Source organism: Paramormyrops kingsleyae, chromosome 19, assembly GCF_048594095.1.
Source record: "Paramormyrops kingsleyae isolate MSU_618 chromosome 19, PKINGS_0.4, whole genome shotgun sequence".
NCBI classification, from domain to species: Eukaryota; Metazoa; Chordata; class Actinopteri; order Osteoglossiformes; family Mormyridae; genus Paramormyrops; species Paramormyrops kingsleyae.
The window spans coordinates 28,926,182-28,950,342 of NC_132815.1; the positions used below are offsets into that span (position 1 = coordinate 28,926,182).

The 24,161-nt window shown below is 39.5% G+C and overlaps 1 protein-coding gene across 1 annotated transcript in view; it reads right to left on the reverse strand.

Moving 5' to 3' along the window:
- Window positions 1-3,427: 3,427 nt before the first annotated feature.
- Window positions 3,428-24,161, reverse strand: part of LOC111833691 (adhesion G-protein coupled receptor G5-like) — a 34,544-nt gene continuing 13,810 nt past the window's right edge. Inside the window, exons 6-19 of the mRNA XM_023792221.2 lie at window positions 20,657-20,722; window positions 20,378-20,473; window positions 20,019-20,096; window positions 19,195-19,354; window positions 18,441-18,594; window positions 15,995-16,129; window positions 15,797-15,907; window positions 15,637-15,676; window positions 15,367-15,467; window positions 13,784-13,905; window positions 12,913-13,181; window positions 12,723-12,813; window positions 12,300-12,583; window positions 3,428-5,271 (exon numbers count right to left, since the gene is read on the reverse strand). Of these exons, the coding sequence (XP_023647989.2) occupies window positions 5,117-5,271; window positions 12,300-12,583; window positions 12,723-12,813; window positions 12,913-13,181; window positions 13,784-13,905; window positions 15,367-15,467; window positions 15,637-15,676; window positions 15,797-15,907; window positions 15,995-16,129; window positions 18,441-18,594; window positions 19,195-19,354; window positions 20,019-20,096; window positions 20,378-20,473; window positions 20,657-20,722 (1,862 nt within the window). The 3' untranslated portion in view covers window positions 3,428-5,116. The remainder of the gene's footprint in view (window positions 5,272-12,299; window positions 12,584-12,722; window positions 12,814-12,912; window positions 13,182-13,783; window positions 13,906-15,366; window positions 15,468-15,636; window positions 15,677-15,796; window positions 15,908-15,994; window positions 16,130-18,440; window positions 18,595-19,194; window positions 19,355-20,018; window positions 20,097-20,377; window positions 20,474-20,656; window positions 20,723-24,161) is intronic.

Here is a 24,161-nt window from a genome sequence, read left to right on the forward strand (position 1 = left end):
TTCCATGTCCCACTCTCGCCAGTGTGGGGAAGCAATAAAAAAGGCCAATAGAATGTTGGGTTATATCTCTAGGTATGTGGAGTTTAAGTCAAGGGAGGTGATGTTACATTTATATAATTCCTTGGTAAGACCCCACCTAGAATACTGTGTGCAGGTCTGGTCACCATACCTTAAAAAGGACATTGCTTGGAAAGGGTGCAATGTAGGGCTACAAGAATGCTTCCTGGTCTTAGTGGAAAGTCTTATGAGGAGAGGTTAGCTGAGCTGAATCTGTTTAGCCTCAGGCAAAGGAGACTAAGGGGGAACATGATCCAGGTATATAAGATTCCAACAGGTCTGGATGCTGTTCAGCCAAATGGCTATATCAGTATTAGTTTAAATACTAGAACTCGTGGCCATAAGTGGAAATTAGCGGGAGAACATTTTAAAACAAATTTGAGGAAGCACTTCTTTAGACAGCATGTAGTTAGAGTATGGAATAGTCTTCCTGCTACAGTAGCGCAAGCTAAAACCCTGGGTTCCTTTAAATCAGAGCTAGATAAGATTTTAACAACTCTGAGCTATTAGTCAAGTCCCTTAGTCCCATTGAAGGGAACTCTTAATGCTTCAGCATAGCAAGACATTTTGGACAATTCTATCCTTCCAACTCTGTGGGAATGGTTTGGTGAAGGCCCTTCTCTGTTCCAGCATGACTGCCCTATAGTGCACAAAGCGAGGTTCATAATGACATGGTTGGGTGAGTTTGGTGTGGAAGAACTTGACTGACCTGCACAGAGCCCTGATCTCAACCCCATCGAACATCTTTGGGGTGAAATAGAACAGAGATTTCGAGCCAGACCTTCATGTCCAACATCAGTGCCTGACCTCACAAATACTCTTCTGGATGAATTGGCAAAAATTCCACACTCCATCATGTGGAAAACCTTCCCAGAAGAGTGGCGGCAAAGAGGTGACCAACTCCATATTGACGCCTATGGATTTAGAACGGAATCTCATAAAGTTTCCTGTAGGTGTAATGGCCAGGTGTCCTAATACTTCTGTCCATTTCGTTTATAATTAGGTTTCTGGAGCATTTTTGTTAAGGAATTTCATTTCTATGAGTTACATGTAAACATATTTAATTTTTATAGTAATTTTCGAGCTGTGAATTAGCAATTATGAATTTAAATGCAAATATAGTGTTTCTGCATATTGAAGGAAAACATTTGATAGATTTGAAATATCTCTTTATAAAATTAAGTTTAATAGAATTTCATTTTGTGAAAAATATTTTGGAATTAAATGCGAGTGCTAATGTATGAAAATGAATTTGATCGTCTTTTTAGGAATTTTATTGGCTATTTGGGAAGTTTCATAAAAGTAAGAATAATTTCCTATCAAATGTTTGGCCACAAGAAAAGTATTTTTATTACATTATACACAAAATCACAGCTGTCCTTTCAGCTATGCTACAGTATGGTGGTATATTAAAAATTCATACCGTATGACAGGTGTACTGCCCAGCGCTATTCTGAAGACTGCAAAACATATGTTTGCAAGGGAACATCACACAACTGTCAATACAAAAATATAGAATGATTAGTAAACACATCAACTGGTGGATGTTTATATCACTGGAGCAGAATCCACGCTTGTTTCTGCAGGCAAAAGCTGCACAGTGTGAAGGATTGTTTTGACTTCTCCAATATAGTGGTCAAATCATTACACTTCCAGTCATCTGATACCAAGTCTAGTAAATATACATCACTATGTGCCATATACACTAGATCAGGGGTCATTTTGTGACACTTATCTGGTCCAGGCTACAGGGGCAGCTGGCTGAGCAAAGAGGGCGCAGCAACACGAGAATCAACCCCAGTATATATATAAAAGAGCCTATGTTTCACATTTTATTTGTTGCCAAAATCATTGATGGCGTGTCCCCCATTAATTGTTTGAAAAGTTATTTATACTTCTCAATTTTCTTTTTAAGGTTAAGTGCAGTGGGCATGTCCACACTGATGAGAGAATAGGCGTAACTCAAACAAACAAGTTTTTAAGTCATATTTTTTTTTAATCATGCACCTGATAGGAGCCCCATTATCATAACTATTAGCAGGGATGGAGCCTTGTCAACATTTGGGGCTTAGCTGAAACCTTAGGAGTCAGAGGGCGTGCTCCCCCCCGGGAGGTTTTTCTCTCTTTATAGCAGATATATGCACTATTATTCAAGCCATTGAATAATAGGCCAGGGATAGGCAAACCTGATCCTGGAGTGCCGGTATCCAGCAGGTTTTCTATCCTACCTTGTCAGTGTTCGACAATGCAGGGTTTCCAAGTTAGATGGGTAACTGAAGCCAAATGAGGAAACTGTCCAATAGGAGGAGAGGTAAGTGACACTCTTATTAGACAATTCTTACATTTGGCTCAAGTTATCTGGGTAAAAGAAATTTTGCTTGGTGAAATTCCCATACTGTTTTGTGGAATACCCCCCAGATCTCAAGAATATAGTAACTCATCAGGTAGGATTAAAAACTTGCTGGATACCAGCACTCCAGGATCTGGGCTGCCTATAAATGCCCTGGACAATATGGCAGTCCATCACAGACAGACTGAAGCACAGACTAGCACACAGTCATACACTATGGGCAGTGACAGCAGTTAGTCTACCTGCGTGTTGTTCGGCTGCAGGAGGACACCTATATGACCCAAACAGAAATATTAAGATCTATTTTTGCTATACAGCTATTGACGTGGGTCACATGGCTCCATAAGGAAGTCACAGTTTCCAACAAAATATTTTAAAACTTTATTTTTAAAAACATGAATAACATATTTAGTTTGGATGGTCCATAACCTAAAGTGTATATACACCCCAAAGGCATCACTCCAGCCACTCTGGACTAGCACCAATATGCCTGCCACGCAAACAGACCCAGGGTGTATACCATCTTCACTGCCCTCTGCACAGCTGCCCTCCATTCAACCACCACAGGCAAGGGCATTACTCTGGGTTGGGCATTGCAGAGGTTGAAGTCTCCACCAATTGTATTGGCTGGTTCTGACAATATGTTTTTGCTTCTAAAGTATTTGGATATATATATGTATTTTCATAATTTTTTTAAGAAATGAGCTTAATTGGATCATTATACATTTAATGTATCTTTTGGTATTTCATGATTAATCACCTATCTAAATGTACATCATTCCACACAACTGTTAATTTTCACAAAATCTACTGCTATATATGAATGAACAGTGTCGTGTGTGTGTTTCAAGGAGCACTTGTGCCCCCCAAGTCAAAAAAAATTTAGGAGCACAGACAAAAATTTGGGTGCACAGTCAGTTCTGTTTAAGCACTCAAAATTAATGCACCATTATACAGTAATACAATTTCACACACAAGCTAGTGGAATGTAAAGGTTAAGAATGACAGACAAAACAGACAAGCTTTTTAATTTCGTGTTTTGGATTTCTTTTGATGCTTTATCGTATTTCACATTACAATTCATGCTGTAATCAAATCCAACTGGCTTGGCCAAGCTTTGTACATAAGGTGTGTGTAACCGGTTTATCTGCGAGTTTGTCTTTTCTATAAACACTCTGACGCCATGTCCTGACAGGAAATTAACAAATTCACAATAAACTGATTTTGTGTAATTGGCCACAGCAAACAAAAATAACCTAGTTACATACATATATAGTAGCAAATTAAAAAGTAATATATTCGCTAATAGCCTTTTCGTTTTCTATAATATGCTGTTAGTGTTAACATTGGCGAATCAAACACCCTCAACCAAAAAGCCATAATGTTCCTATCAGAGCGGCTGCTCTGTACATCCTGAATTCGTAAAGATTTTAAATGATGTATTTTTTTTAATTTTTTTTTTTTTAATAAAATGTTGGATAAGTACACGTGGTTTACTGTTGATTTCATGTTCGTCAAAGTTTACGTTTTTGAACAACTAAAAAGTAATGTTTTTTACGCAAATCAACTCAGGTGAAACAAAAACAAATCCGTACGCCTTATACACATCTGGCGTGACATTCACGCTTTCATAGCTCAGAAATCTTACAGCACATTTATATCATTGCATTATAAACTTAAATTAGCGACATCAAAAGCGTTGGTAATGTTTGCAAACCTTACAGATTATTTACAAGGTAATAAAACTGTTACAAGCGTGTGTGTGTGCGGATTTGCCTGGAATTGAAAATCTCTCTAGCCAGCTGACGAAAGTTAGCAACTCTGCGTTTTACGTGAAATCAACTGCAAAATGCATAGTTTTCGGCTGAAGCAACTTGTTATTCTGCGTTCTTATTCAGACAGTTATATGAATATGAGAAAAGCATTATCTGTCACTTTTTATATCTTTTAGAAATAAGACCACCCATACCCATCTATAACAGCGATTCAAGTGTATACTTAATATATTATAAAATATATATACTTTTAATTTACATAAAGGGACGGGACATGCTACTTCTCCTAAAACTGGGGGAAAAGTAATATGCAGTATAAAAGATACCGTCACCGTCCAAAACGTGAAAAATACCGTGATAATTTTAGGTCATATCGCCCATGCCTATTTCACACTTTTAAATCTGCTAAAACTTTTAATCTGTGCATACTGGGAGAATGAAGGATAGCAGGTTCTGAAGCAGCCAATCGTAGCGTGAAATGCAACTAGCATGTAAACATATGTAAATATGGCGGTGTGTGAAGTGTGGCTCTGTCATTGAGAACGCCATGTGAGGTTTCAGTTTATTTTCTTAGGCGATGTTAGAAGTCACTCGCACCAGTGCACCTAAATCTTTTTTCACGTAAGCACTCATATATGCAAGTAAGACGGTCACACTATAAAGTCCTGCAGTGTGTGTATTTATATATATCTTGGGATTGTTGGGAGTGCCAATAGGGCAATTTATAATGGTGGCCTTAGAGGTTCACTAATCTTTAATCTCGCATGTGTAGATTTTTCCTCCTGATTCATGCAAGAGGAATGTACAATCAAACAAATTCTGAACTGAGTTAAAGCCATGAAATAAATACCTGTGTATTTAAAGATGTAGATGTAACAGTATAATGAAATGACTAAATGAGTAATGAGACCGGTAACCCCCCCCCCCAACTCAGTCACTCGTGTTTGGGTCCTCGGCCTTGCTCTCCATAGGGGTTGTTCTGTTCTACCATGCTGTGGAGTGTGGCTGATTGTTTGCTTGAACAGCTTTCACTTTCCTCTCCTTCAATCGCTTTGCTTGATTTGATGTAGTAGATGAAGAGAAAGAAGCCTGTGAAAAAGACACCAGGTTCATTCCATTTCATTAATAGTTCCTCAAGTACATATAAATCCAAGCCCATTAACTGGCAAATGAACATTTAGACAAGTACATCTCTATACATTCTGTAGTTTGCATCTGCAACTTAAGTTTATTCAGCTTACAATTAGTTTTATATTTTACACGTGTAAAATATGTGGAACACCGTTCAGCCATTACTCTGATAATCATAGGGTTACTGCTGTAATGCTAACTAAGCAGCCAACTTTCCAAAGCTAATTAGTAATAACAGAAATCAGCATTGCCCCTAGCCAAAGTACTCACTACTGTCCTAGGAGGATTCAACGTTTTTCCTTTTAATTTGATAGAAATAGTTATAAAGCAAATGAAATACGCAATATATAAGCCTAGCTAAGCTCAAAATAAATAAATCACAGGGCCCTGATGGCATCTTACCTATAGTGTTAAAAGAGAAGAGGGATATTATTTGCCGACCCTTAACTTTACTGTTTCAAAAATCCTTATCTGAAGGTGTGGTACCTTCTGATTGGAAGCATGCCAACATAACGCCCATTTTCAAAAAAGGGGATAGAAGTAATTTGGCAAACTATAGGCCAATCAGTCTAACTTGTATAACTGGTAAAGTTATGGAGGCTATAATCAAAGAGAAAATGGTAGATTACCTGGACTCAAATAACATTTTGAGGGATCGCCAGCATGGATTTAGGAGAGGTAGATCCTGTTTAACAAATCCATTGGAGTTTTTTGAGGAAGCTACTCAGGAAGTTGATAAGAAGGCCTATGACGTCATCTACTTAGATTTCCAAAAGGCTTTTGATGTTGTCCCCCACAAGAGGCTCTTACTTAAACTCAAAGTGACAGGTATTTTAGGAACTGTAGCGACCTGGATTGATAACTGGTTAACAGATAGGAAGGAGCGAGTAGTTATTAGAGGCACAATGTCACAGTGGGCCTGCGTTCATAGTGGGCTACCGCAGGGTTCAATTTTAGGACCACGATTGTTCCTAATTCACATAAATGATATAGACACCAATATATACAGTAAACTGGTGAAATTTGCAGATGACACCAAGGTGGGTGGTGTAGCAGATACTGAACTAGCGGCTCAGCAGCTACAGCGGGATCTTGATTTAATTAGTGACTGGGCTGATACCTGGCAGATGAAATTTAACAGACAAATGTAAGGTACTCCAAGTAGGAAGCAGAAATATAAAAGTACAGGTATTTTATGGGACCTACTGAAATAAAGGTAGCCGATTATGAGAAAGACCTTGGTATGTATGTTGATGATTCCATGTTTCATTCTCGCCAGTGCGGGGAAGCAATAAAAAAAGGCCAATAGGATGTTGAGGTATATCTCCAGGTGTGTGGAGTTTAAGTCAAGGGAGGTAATGCTAAGATTATACAATTCCTTGGTGCAGCGTAGGGCCACTAGAATGATTCCTGGTCTTAGAGGAATGTCTTATGAGGAAAGGTTAGTTGAGCTAAATCTGTTCAGCCTCAAGCAAAGGAGACTGAGGGGGGCATGATCCAGGTCTATAAGATTCGAAGAGGTTTGGATGCTGTTCAACCAAATAGTTACTTCAGCATTAGTTCAAATACAAGAACTCATGGCCATAGGTGGAAATTGGCGGGAGAACATTTCAAACTGGATTTAAGGAAGCACTTCTTTACACAGCGTGTAGTCAGAGTATGGAATAGTCTTCCTGATAACGTAGTGCAAGCTGAATCCTTGGGTTCCTTTAAATTAGAGCTAGATAAGATTTTAACAACTCTGAGCTATTAGTTAAGTTCTCCCCAAGCGAGCTCGATGGGCCGAATGGCCTCCTCTTGTTTGTATAGTTCTTATGTTCTTAATATGTAAAATAGGATTCATTAATTTTCCACGTCCACTTTCCATACCTATTCAGGGTCATAGGGGTCTGGAGCCCAACCAAGAGGCTATGGGCACTAAGCAGGGAACAACCCAGGATGGGGTGCCAACCCACTCACACACCAGTCACACCTCTGGGCAGTTTGGCAACACTAATTCACCTCAGCATGTTTTTGGACTGTAGGTAGTCCCACAATGACATGGGGAGAACATGCAAAGCCCACACACAAAGAACCATGACAGAGACAGGAAACCTGGTCACAGAGGGGTGAGGATTAATATATATGCGGCAGGAGTGGTAAGGGGAAAGGCCAGAGCAAACCACAGTAGCCTGACTACGCCACCCCAGGTCCTACTGCCCAGGGACACCGACTAAATCGTCACTGGGAGAGGAAAAAAAAAAAAAGACAGTATCCCCTGCACAGGTCCAAGTAGAACAGGCGATGTGAATTCCATTAAAAAAAAAAAGTTCCCGGGGGTCCAAGAGAACAACCTACAGCTGACCGCAAGCGGCCGGGAAAATTCAAAGGAATTCAAAGGAATTGCACTTTTATTCAACTCACAACAGCAGCCTCACCAAGAAGCTAGAAACGGTAAACAGTGACAATAACCGAACCACAATCACATATTGAATCACACAGCCCAGCGTAAGCGTTTACAATGAAACAACAAACACAGCAAATCACTTTAAAGCACTGCAGAACTAATAAAAACCAAACCAAAAAAAACCCAAAGACAAGACCCACCCCATAAACAAACGCAGGCCACACAAACGCTAGGAACCGGGGCTTACTCACACGTACAAACTAATCAAACCAAAAATAATAATTAAAAAAAAAAAACACCAACTACTATAATCTGAAGACAGACAAGACAGCAGCCCTACCCACTGCGAACCACGAAAGGGGGAGACTACTTAGAAATAAAACAAAAATCCAAAAAGACAAACAATCAAACCTGCCGTCATAGCTCAAATTCATTAAAACTCCGGTCGATCTTATACCTACCGGAACGTGTAGCTACCGCTTAGCCAGCCATAACGAAAGCAGCAGGCTAACAAACCCACCTTACCCACAGTCCACTACAAACGTACAAAAAAAAACACGGGAATTAAAACGCAGAACCACAGACTAAATGTAACACCGAACGGCAAATGCCTACCAGTAACATCGATCGGGGAGGGGCAAACAAGACCAGCGGACAAACGCAGCGTCAGTCACTGCGTTCGGAGTCAATACGGTAACTACACTGGACTCAGCGTGAACGCCGCGTCCTACCTATAAACCATCCCCGGTGCAGCATAATTAGCCCCGATTGACTCTAAAAACTTGCCACACACATCCACGTCAGCAGAGACTAGCCAGCACGTGACCGCACTTTGTCTGAATTTATCTAAATGCTCCAGTTACATATATATTATGTTGTTTTAACACAGTCAGTTCATGTTTACATGCTCAGCTAAGTCGAGCTACGGTTATAGCTCAACTACACCATTTAATCAGACTACTGTCCTTGTCCCAGTATACATGCACGGGAGGGGAATCGAATTATTGAGCGAAGTATGTCTGACTCCACTACAGTAGGTGGTGATATGGCTCCTTTCAGCTTGTTAGTATTGGGCTTTTTATGGAGTAAGATCGCTGTCAAAAATAACTCGTAAAAATGTACGTCAAATGTACGTTTCACAAGCGTAAATAACGCTTGCGCCTCTGAAAATTACGCTTGCTTCTGAAATTTACGCTTGCGCTTCTGAAAATTACGCTTGCTTCTGAAATTTACGCTTGCGCTTTTTTTTTTGTTACTACGCATGTGCCGCAAAGCTGGAAAGATGGAGAACCAACCCAACCCGCCGAATTCACAGGTATTTCTATTAGTTTACTTGTTGTTGCACAACACTTTTTCTCGGTGTACAGAATGTAACAAAATTAAGGTAAAGTATGTTATACTTTATTCGTACTAATTATAGTTGGTTATTATTTATTATGCAGAAGTAGCCTATGTCACTGCTGCTGTCTAGTAATGTGTCAGGCTAAGCTGTTAATAGTCTCATGTATATGAGATGGACATTTAAGTACACAGTGTTATTTTCTGATAAATAATAAAGAGTGTACTAGCTATGGCTAACAGTTATAATTTTGTTTTCATAAGAATAAGATTTTTCATACAGCTTAGGGTTCAGTGAGCACAAACCACTTCACGGGTATGTAGTAGTTATTAAGTTTTGTTGATATTTGTTTATATATATATATATATATATATATATATATATATATATATATATATATATATATATATATATATATATATATAGACATTCCAGGTCTCTGTATACTCTCCAAAATACACATTTCTGCAATGACAGAAATTAAGACAGTCACAACATATTGTAGTGGCTAGAGGACTAGGACTATTTAATGTTTATTATAGGGCAGTCCTCCCACCCCTTTTCAGCCAATCTCGGGGGGTTTGGAGATAGCGGGAATGTGGGGTACCTGCGGAGTGGATAAAAGGAAAAGTGGCGGGCTCCGCACAACCTTATATATACAGGGGAACATTAAGTGTTGCTGTTCTTTTTCTGTTGGATCCTGTTCTTTTGCGAGTTTGGTGTGGGCTGCGGCCGTACAGGGTACATTAAAGTGCTCTTTTGAGTTACGCATGTTGTCTGGTCATTACAGTATTATAATAAATAATAACCAACTATAATTAGTACGAATAAAGTATAACATACTTTACCTTAATTTTGTTACATTCTGCATGTACACCGAGAAAAAGTGTTGTGCAACAACAAGTAAACTAATAGAAATACCTGTGAATTCGGCGGTTTGGGTTGGTTCTCCATCTTTCCAGCTTTGCGGCACATGCGTAGTAACAAAAATCGATTGTTTCTTCCTCGATAGAGAATGCCTTGTACGTCCAATGACGTTTTTTGACAGGTTGTTCAGGCTTAAGAATCCACTCGTAATTTTCAGAAGCGCAAGCGTAAATTTCAGAAGCAAGCGTAATTTTCAGAAGCGCAAGCGTAAATTTCAGAAGCAAGCGTAATTTTCAAAGGCGCAAGCGTAATTTACGCTTGTGAAACGTACATTTGACGTACGTTTTTACGAGTTATTTTTGACAGCAATCTTACTCCATACTTTTTGACCTATTACATCTCAGAAAGAAATAATAAAATTAATAATAATGGGTGTGCGGACAAATGAAGTGGCACAAGCTTTTAATTGCGATCTGCTCAGAAGAACAGATACAATACGATCAGAACAGCATAACAAGAAATAAAGTATTTTGCATAATACATTATGACAGCTCGGTATTGGAAAATCTTTCAAATATTGTGATGTGATTTTGTTATAATATATATTGGGGTATTTATGTAATAAAAAGAGGAGTTCAACATAAATTTCTCACAAACCTGTCTAGGAGTGATTTAAACAGCAAGGATGAAAATGATTATGATTGTTTTGGAGAATGCATGCAGCACTCAGGCAAAAGCAGAGGAGGCAAACTTTAAATGATTCTAGCTGACTAGCAATGTGACTTGGATGTGCAGAACATGCAATGCTGGTATTAATATCGCACATCGTCCAGTCCTACTACAGCCATTTTTAGAATTTAGTACAAAATACCCTGCCTCGTGTTGTGATGTGCGCCAGTATCATTTTTTGCGGCAGTGGAAAACCAACACCTTGATGTACCATACTTTTGATACATTCTTGAGTTACCAAACGTACAGTAGCTGGTGCAGTGGAAAGCGCCTTTTAGTTGAGCAGTGAATTGGACAGCTTTACAGCTCTGTACATTTCGTAAATGTTGTACGTCCTCTGTTATGCTCTATACTTCTTCAGTTACTTTCAGGTCAATGCAAGGGGGGTGGGGGACTGTGGATCATGCACAGAGCGCCTAGGCCAGTTTGAGCCCGACTGAATGTATACATGGAGTATATCAACTCCCAATCGCATTTCTGGGGTGTCTTAGTCCAACTTCAAGAAATTCAATTTAGTACAATTCCAGGCAGATTAATGTTTACATGTACTTTAAAAGTACATGAGGAAACTGCCTACAGGGAGGAGGTGCAACATCTGGTGGAGTGGTGCACAGAAAACAACTTGATCCTGAACACCAATAAAACAAAAGAAGTAATTGTTGACTTCAGAAAGACAAAGAAGGCTAACCATCCCGCATTGCTCATCAACGATGAGGAGGTTGGAAATGTGAAGAGCATAAAATTTCTAGGAGTCTACATTACAAAAGATTTGTCTTGGGCTCTTAACACCTCCTACCTAGTGAAAAAAGCTCAACAAAGGCTCTTTTTCCTGAGGAAATTAAAACATGCTCAATTGCCCAACAAACTGTTGATTAACTTTTACCGCTCTACCATAGAGAGTATTCTGTCCTACTGTATTACAGTGTGGTATTCCAGCTGCACTGTAGAGGACCAAAGGGATCTACAGAGAGTGGTGAAGGCAGCTCAACGGGTTATTGGGTCTGAACTTCCAGAGCTGGACTCCATCTATGCTAGTCGGCTGAGACAGAAAGCTAACAGCATTATTGTGAACATGCATCATCCAGGACACAGTCTATTTGTTGCTTTGCCATCAGGCAAACGTTGAAGGACAATTACAGTGCACACAAACCGACTGAAGAACAGCTTCTTTCCCAGAGCTGTAGTCTCAGTTGTTCCATCACAACCCCACCCCCACACACTTAGACCATTGTAAACCTGGTTTCATGTAGACTTTTTAATTACTGCTCATACTTTACCATAACTACCTCATTTGCACTACAGCAATTGTTTATTGTTTATCATCCTAACTGTATATGAAGTTGAAGGGAAGAACTCAATGTGTTTACACTTTTTGCTCTCTTTTTAATTGATTGGGTATTCCTTTATTGCAATTATTTCTCTACTGTGTAGATTATTATTACTATTATTATTATTACAACTTTTAATTTGTGTACTTTCTTATATTTATATATGTATATCGCTGCTGCTTAAATGAGAGTTGCCAACTGAATTTCGTTGTTAATGTAAATTACAATGACAATAAAGTGTTTTCCATTTTCCAAAAGTCCAGTTTTATTCGGACTAACACAATAATTTGATTTTCTTAGTGTGCATGTAAACATACTGAGTGTTTCTGCAGCTCACCTTGAAATGAGTTCAGGATGGTGAATATGTAGAGCGCTGGTATCGTGAGGGGCCCGTAGCTGAGGAAGGCAAAGCCCCAGGTGATTCCCAGCAGGCAGCATAGTCCCATTATAGTAAATATATCAGCTCTTCCTGAGCCTGCCTTGGAAGTGCCTGCATTTTTGCCCATGAAATACACAAGCCTTCTCACAATGATGATGAAGATGGTGAAGGTGAACAGAAACACTAACGCATAATAGCCAATATTCACAATGTAATGGACTAAGATGTCCGTTATCCAGCACCTGAAATCACAAGAATAGCAAGTCCTCAGCACTTAAACGTAAGATGCAATACAGTAACATTACCATCAGTGGCATTATTTGCACTGATTTTCATAACAGTATTTAACTATGGTTTTAGAATTAGAAAAAGAAGAGTTACATTGTTACGTTACTACTTTGACCAAAGCTGGCAGTCTGTTGTCCATACTTTCCAAGGCACAAGAGGATTATGACGACCAAAGCAGGAAGTGCTGGCAAGAAGCAGAGGCATTACTGGCACCGACTGGATTCACCCAGACATGCATAACTGCATCATCACATCAGAAGCAGACAGAGAACTGGATACTCACCCCACCCAACAAAGCACATTTTGAGCACATAATGACTGATGTCCAATTTCAAAGCACCGACGAGGTGCAAGCAGAGGTGTAAGGCTTCAATGGCAAACCAGTTGAAGGTAGAGAGCAATGAGTAGTGCATGAATGCCCCCATGATCTTACAGCCTGTGAGATTGCCTAAAGAGGTGATCCATTCATTGGAAAGGAAGGTGAGGTCCAGCAGAAACATGGCGACAAAAAGGTTTATGAGGATTTTGGAAGCTGAATTGGACTTAGCTTTCCTACAAACAGAACAGAGTGGGCACGTCAGTTTTTTGTGCCCTGCTCTAAGCCTATGTATCAGTTACACAGTAACACTTTACTTGAGGGGGCACCCATAATGTAGTATTATGGTATTACTTAATTACCCACAAACCAAGTCTTAGTTACCTACAGATCTTATGTTCATTCATAATTAATGGATTGTGATGCATATTTTCTCCTAAGCAGTTACTATATTTGTTACTATATCTGTTAATTAATTCAGTAAATTCTTGTGAACTACTGAAGGAACAAGTAATGGATGATACAAGTGAACTATTGATCAGATTTCTTCATCATTTTTGAATCATGATGCATATTTTGTTCTTAAGTAACTATAATTGTTCATGATTTGTACCTCAGTGGTAACTGAGTTACTACTAAGTGTTTGTGCCCCCTTAAATGAAGTGTTACCACAGTGACTTTCACCCTCATTCTACCGACAGATATATATATTTGTCATCTCTCTGAAATTTTGCAATTAATATTATTTTGCTGTATTTGTCTCTCACAGTAAGTTCTTCTTTGGGGACCCCAGTTGGTAGGATGAGGGTTAATGAAGTAATGATATTGAAAGCCCTACCTTAAAATGAAGTGTGTGAACAGAGCAATACCCAGAAAGAACATCGACAAGCCGCAACCAATGTAGGAGATGTAGGTGAGAGTCTCCAGATTGGTCCTACTGATGTTCACGTTAGGATCAACCTGAGTGGGAAAATCAAATGGTTTTTGCCTATGTAGCTGTTTCTTTTCTACTTTACCCACTAGCACAGTCCACCATGGGCAACCCTAAATACAATTATTTTATCTGAGGCTTATTCTGTATATAATAAACCACAGGACTTCTATGCAGACGACACTCAACTTATCCTCTCTTTTCCACCCTCAGACACTCATATTTCCACTCAGATCTCTGCATGTCTGGGTGAAATCTCATCATGGATGGCAGCTCATCAGCTGAAACTCAACCCCAGCAAAACTGAGCTGCTGTTCATCCCAGCTGATTCATCCTCACATCGGATCTTGTGATCTCCCTGGGCAACTCTCTGATCTCTCCTTCAGTCACCACACGCAACTTTGGGGTGATCATGGACAATCACCTGTCCTTTTCCTCTCATATTGCTAATTCTTCTCACGCACGTTGATTGCTCCTCTTCAACATCAGAAGGATTTGTCCATTTCTCTCCTCACAGGTCACTCACGTATTTGTTCAATCCCTTGTCATCTCGAGACTAGACTACTGTAACTCACTCCTAGCTGATCTGCCTCTGAGCGGCATTCGTCCTCTGCAACTGATCCAGAATGCAGTTGCTTGACTCGTTTTCAACCTACCCAGGTTCTCCCACACCACATCATTGTTTCGCTCCTTCAGCTGGCTTTCTGTAGTTGCCCACATCAGATGCAAAACTTTGATACTCGCCTACAAACCCAAAAAAGGACCAGCACCCTCTTACCTAAAATAACTTATCTCACCCCACACTGCACCATGATCTCTCCGATCCTCCAGCACCGCTTGCTTGGTCCCGCCGTCTCTCAAGGTGCAAGGAAGACATGCATCTAGACTATTCTCTGTTTTGGCACCTAAGTGGTGTAATGAACTTCCCATAGTTGTCCGAACAGCTGAGTCAATGGGTCCCTTCAAATGATGACTAAAAACCTGCCTCTTTCGGAAATACTTGGATTAGCAGTTCCAGGATTATATTCTTTTTTTAAAAAATAATAATAATAAATTTGAAACAGTATTGCTTGCCAACAGAGTTTTTAGACAGAGTATTCTTAGCCCGGGTTCTATTGAACCAGTATTAGAATGTATTGACTGATGTAGACTTCAAAGGCATGTATGTAAGTCGCTCTGGCTAAGGGCATCTGCCAAATGCCGTAAATGTAAATGTAAATGACATTTCATGCCCCTGAAGCTGTTTTCCTGTGTTGCTTATTATCTTGAGATCCAGTGTAAAAAAATAATTTTGATTTAATAGGAAGAGGAAGTTGGCACGGTCATACCCCTATAAATGATGTCATCTTAAAGCCCTAATTAGAACAACAGGACTTAACAAAGTGGCATGCATAGTATGAGGGATATGAACAAAAACAAAATGCCCTTTATAGAGGACAAAAATGAAATGCTGGATCTCAGGAATAAATGCTTCAATGAAAAAGCCTTACCATGAGAATGGCAAAGAAGGTCAGGTGGCTACACAGGCATGTGATAGTGTTATTGTCTTCCAAAGTGTTGCATCCCTGTCTCGTCCAGTTGGGGTACTGACCTTCAAGTGAAAGTGCAGAAAACACTGTTTATTTCCTCATAATTCACCCCAAAGGGATGAATGCAAATTTTTCTGCAGCAAAAAGTTTGTTTTAATTATTTGAATGATTTATGTTAAACATGCCAATAACACATAATCTATTCGATGTCTCTTCTTGGATTGACATTACCTTCACCGTTCCATGAACTGCAAATCACCGTGAAACCATCCTGCATGAAAATAAAGTTTCAATTTTCATTTTCCACTCACAAGCATATTAACCCTGTTTGATAGTTTAACATAAGTTATATTGAGACACTGAAGGGTTCTGTCCTGGTCTTGTAACTTACCTTTTTGACGTTTCTGTAAGTAATGTTTATGTCAGTTGTGAGATTAGAAATCTCAGTTCCCATATCAATTGCAATAACCTCATTGTTTAAAACACTGGTATTTTTTGCATCCTGAAAGATCATAAAAATACACTCTTGAACAGATAGTTTACAATGATGAGATTTTGGTAACATGAGGAACTTCCAAAGTTTATTTACCTTAGTCATATTTGGAAACAGAAATACTCCCAGAAATGTCCTGTTTTGGTTTACCGATATTGCTTTGTTTATAGCTTCTTGAGGGACAGAAACGCTTCTTGGGCTTTTTTGCATTATTTCTTCATTATCAGACATCTACAAAACAGCACACGTTTGGTTTTTTTTACACCCATCTATGCACATCCTGCTGGACACATGAATTGTTATCAATTCATTATCAATTAGTTTAGTGCTTTGTTAAAGTATTCACACCATGCAAATACATTCAAATCTTACGGAATTTCTAAATATATAGAAAGCTCTATCTAAATTATACTTAAATTTTTATTTGGAGTATTTTTTTAACTATCAAAATCCAAAATACATTTCTTGCCTGCAGATTTTGAAAGCAAAGGTTAAAATTGAAAGACATGCGTCACGTAACCATGTGGATGCATTCTGAGAAATGCGTCATTACTCGATTGTGTGAACATCTTAGAGTGTATTTACACAAACCTAGCCTACTACACACCTAGGCTACAATAAACTTAAAGTACACTCTAAATAACGATTAAAGGGTACAGTTTAGTACAAGGGCGTAACTTTGGCTGGAACATTGGGGGGGTCGAGGTCTCCACCCATTACAGGGGAAACATGATTATTGGGGGGGGTTATATTGGCTGGATCTGATTATTGGGGGGGTCATGACCCCCCTAACCCCCCTGGAAATTACGCCCATGGTTTAGTAAATACTAAACAAGTAACAAAGTTGTTTGTTATCACTGTCAAGTATTATGTACAGTACGTAATTGCATGTGCTATACTTTTACATGACTGGCAGTGCAGTAGGTTTGTTTACACCAGCATCACCACAAACAAGTGAACGATGCATTGCACTATGACATCAGAAGATGATAGGAATTTTCCAGCTCTGTTATAATCTTACGGGACCACCAGTCATATACGCATTCCGTCGTTGCTTGAAATGTCATTATGCGATGCATGACTGTAAGCTGCTTGAGTAGGTGTTTAGTCACTGTGAAGGGAACTGCAGAAACAACAATACCCTTTTGCCTTATCAGGGGCATGTGCCTATGTACCAGTAAAGAAACTGCCTCTTTTTACTGGAAATAAATTAGAACATAAGAAGAACATAAGAAATTTACAAACGAGAGGGGGCCATTCGGCCCATCAAGCTAGTTTGGGGAGAACTTAACTAATAGCTCAGAGTTGTTAAAATCTTATCTAGCTCTGATTTAAAGGAACCCAGGGTTTTAGCTTCTGCTACACTAGCAGGAAGACTATTCCATACTCTAACTACACGCTGTGTAAAGAAGTGCTTCCTCAAATTTGTTTTAAAATGTTCTCCCGCTAATTTCCACTTATGGCCACGAGTTCTAGTATTTAAACTAATACTGATATAGCCATTTGGCTGAACAGCATCCAGACCTGTTAGAATATTATAGACCTGGATCATGTCCCCCCTTAGTCTCCTTTGCTCAAGGCTAAACAGATTCAGCTCAGCTAACCTCTCCTCATAAGACATTCCTCTAAGACCAGGAATCATTCTCGTAGCCCTCTGTTGCACCTTTTCTAAGGCAGCAATGTCCTTCTTGAGGTATGGTGACCAAACCTGCACACAATATTCTAGGTGGGGTCTTTCCAAGGAATTATATAAATGTAACATCACCTCCCTTGACTTAAACTCCACACACCTAGAGATATAACCCAACATTCTATTGGCCTTTTTTATTGCTTCCCCACACTGGCGAGAGTGGGACATGGAAGCATCAACATACAGACCGAGATCTTTCTCGGAATCAGCTACCTTTATTTCAGTGGAACCCATAAAATATCTGTACTTTATATTTCTGCTCCCTGCATAGATTACCTTACATTTATCTGTGTTAAATTTCATCTGCCAAGTATCAGCCCAGTCGCTAATTAAATCCAGATCCTGTTGTAGCCTCTATGCTGCTAGATCAGTATCTGCTACACCACCTACCTTGGTGTCGTCTGCAAATTTAACCAGATTACTGTATGTATTGGTTTCAATATCATTAATGTAAATTAGGAACAATAGTGGTCCTAAAACTGAACTCTGCGGTACCCCACTATGAACACAGGCCCACTGTGACATTGTGCCTCTCATAACTACTCGCTGCTTCCTATCAGTTAACCAGTTTTTGATCCAAGCTGCCACAGTTCCTAAAATCCCTGCAGCTTTGAGCTCTAGCAAGAGCTGTTTGTGGAACTGCAGTATATTCTATGAATACGAAAAAAGCATGAAATGAAGCACCTCCACCTTCTAATCAAATATCTAAGGAAGGCTTGTATGGGCCCCTGGAGCATGTCCCAGGCAATACAGCACTCTGTCTTTGACCTGCAGTAGGGAACCCTGGAGAGAACATTCCAGCACCCAGCCCTGGAGACCTGGGGCGATAGTCCTCAATGGGAAAATATTTACCAATACGGAATCAGAGATTACAAAGGAAGTTCCTGGAAGAGTGTTCTTATCTTCTGGTTTCACCAGGATGCCTTTGGCTTCTCCTATTGTGATAGCTGCAGATGATTTACTTCCCATCATGGTCAACAGTTGCGTGAGGTTTTTCATAACCTGCCTGTAAGGGAAGAGCTATCATTCTGATGCATAATATGTGGCCTCATCTAGTGCTGACTGCCTTGACAGCAGTTTAGGCCATAGTCAAATTCAAAACATCATTATTGTCATTGTCATCATTGCATGAGATGAAATTATGGACTCGTAGGTCATAGTGCAAAAAAAAAAAAAAGAACAGTGATAAACAGAACATAAATATGAATATTAAAGACATATAACACTGACAATCTGAGGTAACGCTTTACTTGAAGCAGTCTACATAAGGGTGACATGTAACCGTCATAAGAATGACATGACACATGTCCTGCACATTAATGACACATTATTGATGTTTATGACTGTTGTCATAATGTGTTATTCAGTTCCAAAAATTATGACAACATAAACATCAATAATGTGTCATTAATGTGCATGACATGTGTCATGTCATTCTTATGACGGTTACATGTCACCCATATGTAGACTACTTCAAGTAAAGTGTTGCCCAATCGGACAATACTGAGACATGGACATAAGATAGTCAGAAAAATACAATCAAAAATACAGTTTAGAAACAGCAGGGAAAAAGTTGAGGAACAAAGATAGAAAACAAATCACTTACACAGCAACAGCTGCACTTATTCCTGATGTCCCGTTTCCCGCTTCAGGAAACGTAAAGTTCATTTGGGGATATTCTACAGTTTGACATTTTGCACATGTAATATATGGGGAGTGTGTAGTGCTTTGTACTGTGATGTTAATAACAAATCTTTTGTCTTCATCTGGAACAGAAGGATACATTTAAATCCGGTTTTAATACACACACACATGAATAGTGTCTTTCTCAGTGTCATACAGGTTTACTCTGGGTATGCTGGTTTCCACATGCCAAAGATATGCAGTTACGGGTCTCTAAGTTGACTATTAGTTATGATTGTACATGTTTGTGCCCTGTGCTGCCTAGGGGAGGCTCCAAGATCCCCACAGCCCTGCTTGGATTAAAAGATGGATGGATACATGTGCAGGAAGAATTTTGAAAATGTCCCTATATCTATTTTCACAAAAGGTAATGCATGTTTGTCCAAATTAACTTGGGATGTATGTTAGGGACAGCCGTAACACTAGCGACAGGACCACACTGGGGGGGGGGGGGGGGGGGGATGCTAGGGATATTACCACATTGGGGGAATGCTAGGGACAGGACCCCCTTGGGGTGGAAAATAGGGACAGGACCATGTTGGGCTTACTCTAGGAACAGGACCCCATTGTGGGAACGCTAGGAACAGGACCCCATTGGGGATATGCCAGGGATGGGACCCCATTCCACTGAGTACTTGTAAGAAAAAATTTTGAACTCTGGACAGCACAGAATATCAATTCAGGGTTTCAATATGATGCAATGAGCAATGAATGAAACATTTATTTGTACAATTATGTGTTACTTACCTTTGCAAATATCTGCAACAAACTTTGCGGAGGTACATATTTCTACAGTGTTTAAGGTTATATTATAGGACCCATTTCCTTTGAAAATGAATATTCAAAAAGCAAGATTAGTTTTATAATTTTAAAAATGTTTTATCTTCAAGACTTCAAAAGAGTAATATAATCATTTGAGTGCTGGCATGCAAACTAGAATTTGAATAATATTACACGTTTAATTCTTAATCCATATTAAATAATTAATAATTAAATCAACATAATTAATTAACATGAATTAACGATTACAACCAAAACTAGCCCATTTTAATTGCAGTTTAGTTTGACGGAATAACAAAAACAATATTGAGGTCATTTTTAAGTACCTGGTAAAAGAATCAGTGAAAGATTCAGTGAGGTCAACAAAGTCTTCTGCAGGTATACACGGTATGACTCACCATCTTGCCACACCCAAAAATCAGCTGAATGGCATACACAAATAATTGAAATGAACATATAAATGACAATTATTATAAATGATAATTATAAATGACAATTATGACAATTATTATAAATGATGAATGGGATTCATCATTTACTTATTGAAACTTTGAATTCGACAGATAGTTAGGATGTGACCTTGTCTGGAAAATAGAAAGCCTTACCTTTACTTAAGTTTCCATTGTGCTGAAATGACAGAACAGCGAGATCTGCATACTCACTGGGCAAACCTAAAAAATATTCATTACACCTTTTAAAATGAATGAGGAGGGAACTGAAATTAAAAGGTAATAATAAATCACAATTTAAACAATTTTATATATAGAAAATCTTGCAGTGTTTTCTTCAGTCTTTCCACTCAGTCAGGTCCTCCAGATGTTTATTAATTTAAAATCAACCAACAGGAAAATGCAAACATTTGTCTACTTATGTGGTCGCAAATTTCATTAAAATCTTATACAGTTTTCTTGCAATTTCTTATTAATTAGTGCTGACTTTTTTAAATTACAGAAGATGGAGCATTGCGATTACGAACACTTTGTATAGATCCAGTGTTTATAGGTGAATATCTATCCCCATCTACTGGCGGCTTAGTGTTGCTTCAGGTTGATTTCGGGATGATTTAAGGTGCGCAGCAAAATTCCACATCAGGTTAGTGCGCCGCAGCACATTTTCTCCATTCCGTTTGTTTCACAGACAGACGCGTTTGTGCTGAACAATGATTTATATAAAAAAGGGCCAATGTTTTCTTAGGCTTAATCCTTTATAAGGATAAAACTGGAAACTTTCCTAAAATAAAAACGGAATTAAAATTATCTGTACACACCTAAAAGGAAATGAAACTGAAGTAAAACTGAAAATCAAAATGAAATACTAATTAAAAATGAAAAACTAATGTAAATGTTGAAACTGTAATAACTCTGACCCAGAATAGTCTGCTAGAATGCCCTGGGTCCTGTTCCATGTTTGGAGAAATATGCTTAACTAGTCTTATCCTGTTTCCTGTATCTTGGAAATGGTGGTATAACTGTGTAACGTAACTGAGTAGCAGCATACACAAAATAAACAATAATGGGCACAGGACTGATACTTGTGAACATACTTGTGAACATACTTCCCGCCCCGGCAGTAGCCTGCTGTGAGGGGGTTTTTGTGGTTTTTCGACACCCAAGAGGAACTTCGATTTCGCCTTGTTTTTAGTTCATACTTGGTTCAGGCAGAACTTCTTCTGGTAAGTAGTAGTAAATTTATCAGGTTTAAAATTTAAAATAAAAATAATAATTAAGTTCCCTTTTAACACAAGTAATAACTTATTTTAATGTACTCGGCACTTTACTGCATTTATCGTTACGCAAATTAATCTTTATAGTTAAATACACTATATAAATTTACTGGGCTGGGAGTACGGGGTCATAGTCAGTTAGTTAATTATGGGGCCGGCTCAGTGTTGCGTTTGCAAGATGTTTGCCCTTCTGGACGTTAGTGTCCAGTTGGACTTCATCTGCGAGCGATGTAAGCTAGTGGACTCACTCATGGTCAAGGTTCGCGACCTTGAGGAGCAACTGGCTCTCATCCAATGCAACAGTGAGTTAGAGGAGCTAGTTAATACGCCGTTTAGGGAGATGGTGTGTACGCCACTAGCGGGGAGGAGGGAGAATGAAGAGCAGAGAGGTCGAAAGAGCTGGGTGACCATAGGTCGTAGACACAGGAAAAGGCGTACACACGTTACAAAGGCGGCATCACCTGAGGTGTCTGTGTCTAACAGGTTTCAGGTGCTTCCAGCTTTAGAGCCGGAAGGGACTGGGGAGGCAGGTGGGCCCTTGGGCACTGAGGAGCCCCCTCCCCCCAGGAAGAGGGAGGTTGTGGTAGTGGGGGATTCAATTATTAGGGGAGTAGACAGTTATGTGTGCACGCGTGATTGAGGGTCCCGTACGGTGTCTTGCCTGCCTGGTGCCCAGGTAGGAGACCTTCCAGATCGTGTGGACAAGCTTTTGGCCCCAGCTGGGGTGGATCCAGTTGTTGTGGTGCATGTTGGCACCAACGACATAGGCAAGGGTAGAAGGGGTGTTCTACAGGATAAATTTATAGAAGTCGCCAATAAGCTTAGAAGCAAAACGTCCATGGTGGTATTCTCTGAAATCTCTGAAAGGAGATTAAATGCGTGGCTAAAAGGATGGTGTAGGAAAGAGGGGTTTAGGTTTATGGGGCACTGGAGGACCTTCTGGAACAGGTGGGACCAGTTCAAGCCGGATGGGTTGCATTTGAACTGGAGGGGAACCAGTGTACTGGGAAGGCGTATTTGTAGAGTAGTTGAGGAATGTTTAAACTAGGGACTGGGGGGGCAGGGAGGTTAGTTAAGTATGTAACTGGGGGGAAACAGAAAGCCCCAAAAAATCATGTAAGTGGGCACCATTATAGGCCTACCCTTTGTTGTCTGTATTTAAACGCCAGGAGTATTAGGAATAAAATTCATGATTTAGAGGCTCTTATCTCATCATACTCATATGATATTATAGCAATAACTGAAACGTGGTTGAGAGAAAAGGATGGACAAGAATAATAATAAAACCATGTAATATGGATGGTTACACGTTGTTCCGTAAAGACCGTATAGGTAAGAAGGGAGGTGGTGTTGCAGTATATGTGAAGGAAAACTTGCAGGCAAGGGAGCTTACTGTAAAACTACGGAAGCTATATGGGTAAAATTAGATGCTAAAAACTCAAATAGCCTAATTGTCGGTGTTTGTTACAGAGCACCTAATGTAGCTGCCGAGGAAAGCAGATTGTTATACAGTGATATTAGGATTATGAGCAATAAAAATTATGTGGTAGTTATCGGTGATTTTAATCTACCGGGGATGCAGTGGGACATTGTTGCTGGCTCTTCTGAAAATGAACTGGAGATGGTGGAATTAGTACAGGATTGTTTTTTTAACTCAGTTTGTTAACACCCCTACCAGGGGAGATGCCATTCTTGATCTGGTTTTCTCTAATAACCAGGACAGGATTGGTAAATTAGACGTTTTAGAACCACTTGACAGTAGCGATCATAACATGGTTAAATTTGAGGTTAAGTTTAGTGCCTGAAGAGCAAAGTCCAAATCAAAAATATATAATGTTAGGAAGGCTAACTTCAATTGTATGAGATTAAAACTAGAAACTGTGAACTGGATGGAGTTAAATAACAAAACTGTTGAAGAGGCATGGGAATTTTTTAAAAGCACATTATTGCAAGTGCAAGAGGACTAAATACCTGTTTCCAGCAAGAATAAATTTAGGAAATTGCAACCTAGGTGGTTTACTAGGGAAATAAAATATAAACTCACTTTCCTCATCCATTGATCACCTCTGCCCACTGTCTCTTAACCCCAGGAAAACTCGCCCTGCTCCTTGGCTTTCAGCTGCATTACGCAGCAACCGAAGAGAATTGCGGGTAGCAGAGAGGACATGGAAGAAATCTAAACTTGATGCAGATCTGTCTTTCTACCGTACTCTTCTATCCAAATTCTCTTCGGATGTGACTGCAGCTAAAACTGCCTTTTATAAGGAAAAACTTGAGCTATCCTCACATGATCCCCGTAAACTCCATCATATCTTTTCATCACTACTCAACCCTCCAACTCCTCCTGCTCCATCCTCCCTGACTGCTGAAGACTTTGCCACCTTCTT